The 2,948-nt window shown below is 25.1% G+C and overlaps 1 protein-coding gene across 1 annotated transcript; it reads left to right on the top strand.

Moving 5' to 3' along the window:
• Window positions 1-2,291: 2,291 nt before the first annotated feature.
• LOC112603781 (zinc finger MYM-type protein 1-like) lies at window positions 2,292-2,702 on the top strand. Its single transcript, XM_025352523.1, has 2 exons — window positions 2,292-2,408; window positions 2,490-2,702. Exons 1-2 carry the CDS (start codon window positions 2,298-2,300, stop codon window positions 2,700-2,702), a joined length of 324 nt encoding a protein of 107 aa, XP_025208308.1. The 5' UTR covers window positions 2,292-2,297.
• Window positions 2,703-2,948: the final 246 nt, after the last annotated feature.

The raw sequence follows: 2,948 nt of genomic DNA on the forward strand, positions 1-2,948 counted from the left end.
AGAATTCAATTGGCTAGAATATAGTTTAAGTAAGGACCTAGCATTTTGTTTTTGTTGTCGACATTTTGGTTTGGGAAATAATTGTCAAGACACTTTCTCACAGAAAGGCTTTCAAAATTGGAGAAAAGTATTATATTTTATAGAAATATATAAATAGATAATATTTGTTGTAAATAAATTTATTTTAGTAACAATTTAAATTATTAGATAAATGAAAAATTGAAATTACACTCTACGCGAAAATATCATATTACAAGCAAATCAAAATTTGAAAGTTATAAAAATTCAAAATCACAAGGATCAGTTGTAAGTCAGTTATCGGAAGGTTATAAAAAACAAATTAAAGAAAATCGTTATTACTTTTCACAATTAATTGAAATTTTACTGTATTTGAGTGGGCAAGGTATGGCTTTTAGAGGTCACTCTGAAGAAGAAAATTCCTTGAATCAAGGTATATACTAATTGTTATTAAAATATTAAAAAATAAAACTATTATTAATATTAAAATATTTAAGGTAACTTTAAAGAAGCGTGCAAATTACTTGCAAAATTTGATCAACAATTTTCAAATAAATATGATTGTAGTACAAACTATTCTAGTTGGCTTATACAAAATCAACTGTTAATTATCTGTGCTCAAAATGTCAGAGATAATATTATTTTGGATGTTCAAACAAATTGCTTTTTTGCATTAATGTGTGATGAAGCTAGGTAATTTTGAATCACTAGTATCTATGTAAAAAAATCTATAATGATTATTTATTTATAATTTAATAGCAATCAATTAAATCATAATAATTATAATCTATTTTTTTTATTTATTTAAGGAGTTTTAAAGGCCAACAGATGTCTATATGTGTGAGATACACTGTAGGACTAGAAATTAATGAACGGTTCTTAGGATTTTTGGAAGTCTCTAGAGGGCATGATGCTGATTTTCTGGCTACTGAAATTTTAAAATTTTTACAAAAATCTGAATTAAGTAACTTAAATATAATTGCTCAATCACATGATGGAGCGGCTGTTATGTCAGGTCATTTAGGAGGCGTACAAGCAAAAATTAAAGAAAAATACTCCACAGCAATTTTTACTTATTGTATGGCACACCGATTGAACTTGGTTGTGGTTGACATGTACAAATATATAACGGTATTCGTTTCTTATAATTTAGAAAAATAAATTTAATTTTAATTGTTTATTATAATTTTATTATTTAGAGTGCAAGAAGTTTATTTAATGTGTTGGAATCAATACACATATATTTTTCATTTCCTTCAAAAAATATTAAGCTGCAAGACATTCAAAATGAGTTGGGACTAAAAAATAGATCTATGACCCATTTATCTGACACACGTTGGGTTTGTAGGTATAAAAATTGTGATGTGATTTTAAATAATTTTAAAGCAATTCTACAAGTATTAAATGAAGAAATTGAAATCAATTCTGATAGGAATGTCAGTCAAGCTATTGGTAAAGTATAAAATATTAAAATGTATTAATTATTTATTAAAGATTAAGTAACAAATAATAATTGTTGGTATATAAATACTGAACAATGAATAATTTTTATAACATATTATTGTTTATTTTAGGTATTTATTCAACTATAACTAAAGGATTGTTTGTCGTGCACTTGTTTATTTTTCATGATGTATTAGTTATAATTAATGTACTGAGCAATAAATTACAACAAAAATCTGCAACTCTAGAAAAAGCTGCTGGGATTATTAAAGGTGTAATTGAAACTTTTGAAAAAAAAAGAAATGATGATTCATTTTTGGTATTATGGAGAAAAATAAAAGAGTTTGCTGATAATCATGAAATTTCATTAGAAGTACCTTTGAAAAGTATGTATTTGATGAAATGTTTAAGATTTGTAATAATTGTGTGTAATGATTGTGCACATTTATACCATTGCTTTTATATTTTTAGATTCTAAAAGAATTAGAAAAGAACCACACAGCTTAAAAGGATTTTTTCTAACTACATCAACATCTGCTGATAATTTAAGTCATGATGATTCTATTGAAAATTGTTGGAAAAATCAAGTATATTTTGTTATACTTGATACTGTAATAATTAATTTAAAGAAACGTTTTTCTGATGAAAGTTTGTTATTGGCTTCTGCTATTGATAATTTCTTTTTGATGAACTTTGATGAAAGTCAACCATTTATTAACCATTATAAAGTAAAAATAAATTCCTACTTAACGATATTGTACGTTTATAACATTACGCTATATATAATACAATTTCAGGGTTTATTTAATATTGAAGTTGCATCACTCAAAGCAGAAATGTTGGTTGCAAAAAATTGTTTAAAACAAATACACAAAAATTTTGATTTAATACACTTAAATAATATAATAGAAAAAAATGTGTATCCAAATGTATACAAGTTATTACAAGTATTTATTAACCTTTTTTTGTTACTTACATTATAACTAATATTAATTATAAAATAGTAATAAAGACTGTATCAATTTTAGGTGGCACTTACATTACCAATTAGTTCTGCCACATGTGAACGATCCTTTTCAGCTTTACGTAAGATAAAGACATGGCTTAGAGTATCAATGGGGCAGGACAGACTAACTGATTTGTCAATATTATACATTGAAAAAGATTTGACAAAATTAATTAATGTCAATAAAGTTATAGATGCATTTGCAGAAAAAGATAGGCGTATAAATCTTGTATAAACTTAAACGTTATATTTGTAAATCTAAATTGTAATACTTATTGTATTCATTTTTTATAAAAAGTAATTAACTAAGTATTAAATGTTGAATGGCTATAAAATATTTTTGCTTAAAAAAACCATTAATGCCTCATAGTTTTAATTTAATTTAAATGCCCAGAAAATGCAGAGCTTAAGCACCCTCAGTTTTTTTATTGAAATTGCGCCTATGGACCTAGGGTATTATTCACATACAGCGAGTTTTACC

Source organism: Melanaphis sacchari, unplaced genomic scaffold (genome assembly GCF_002803265.2).
Source record: "Melanaphis sacchari strain LSU unplaced genomic scaffold, SCAv2.0 Contig1115_pilon_pilon, whole genome shotgun sequence".
Taxonomy (NCBI): Eukaryota; Metazoa; Arthropoda; class Insecta; order Hemiptera; family Aphididae; genus Melanaphis; species Melanaphis sacchari.

Bases quoted from the DNA above. Each gene is read 5' to 3' on its own strand.
- LOC112603781 (XM_025352523.1), top strand. From the start codon at position 2,298: ATGTTGGTTGCAAAAAATTGTTTAAAACAAATACACAAAAATTTTGAT. The intron at 2,409-2,489 runs GTATTTATTAAC...TATCAATTTTAG, and splicing joins ATGTATACAAGTTATTACAA to GTGGCACTTACATTACCAAT.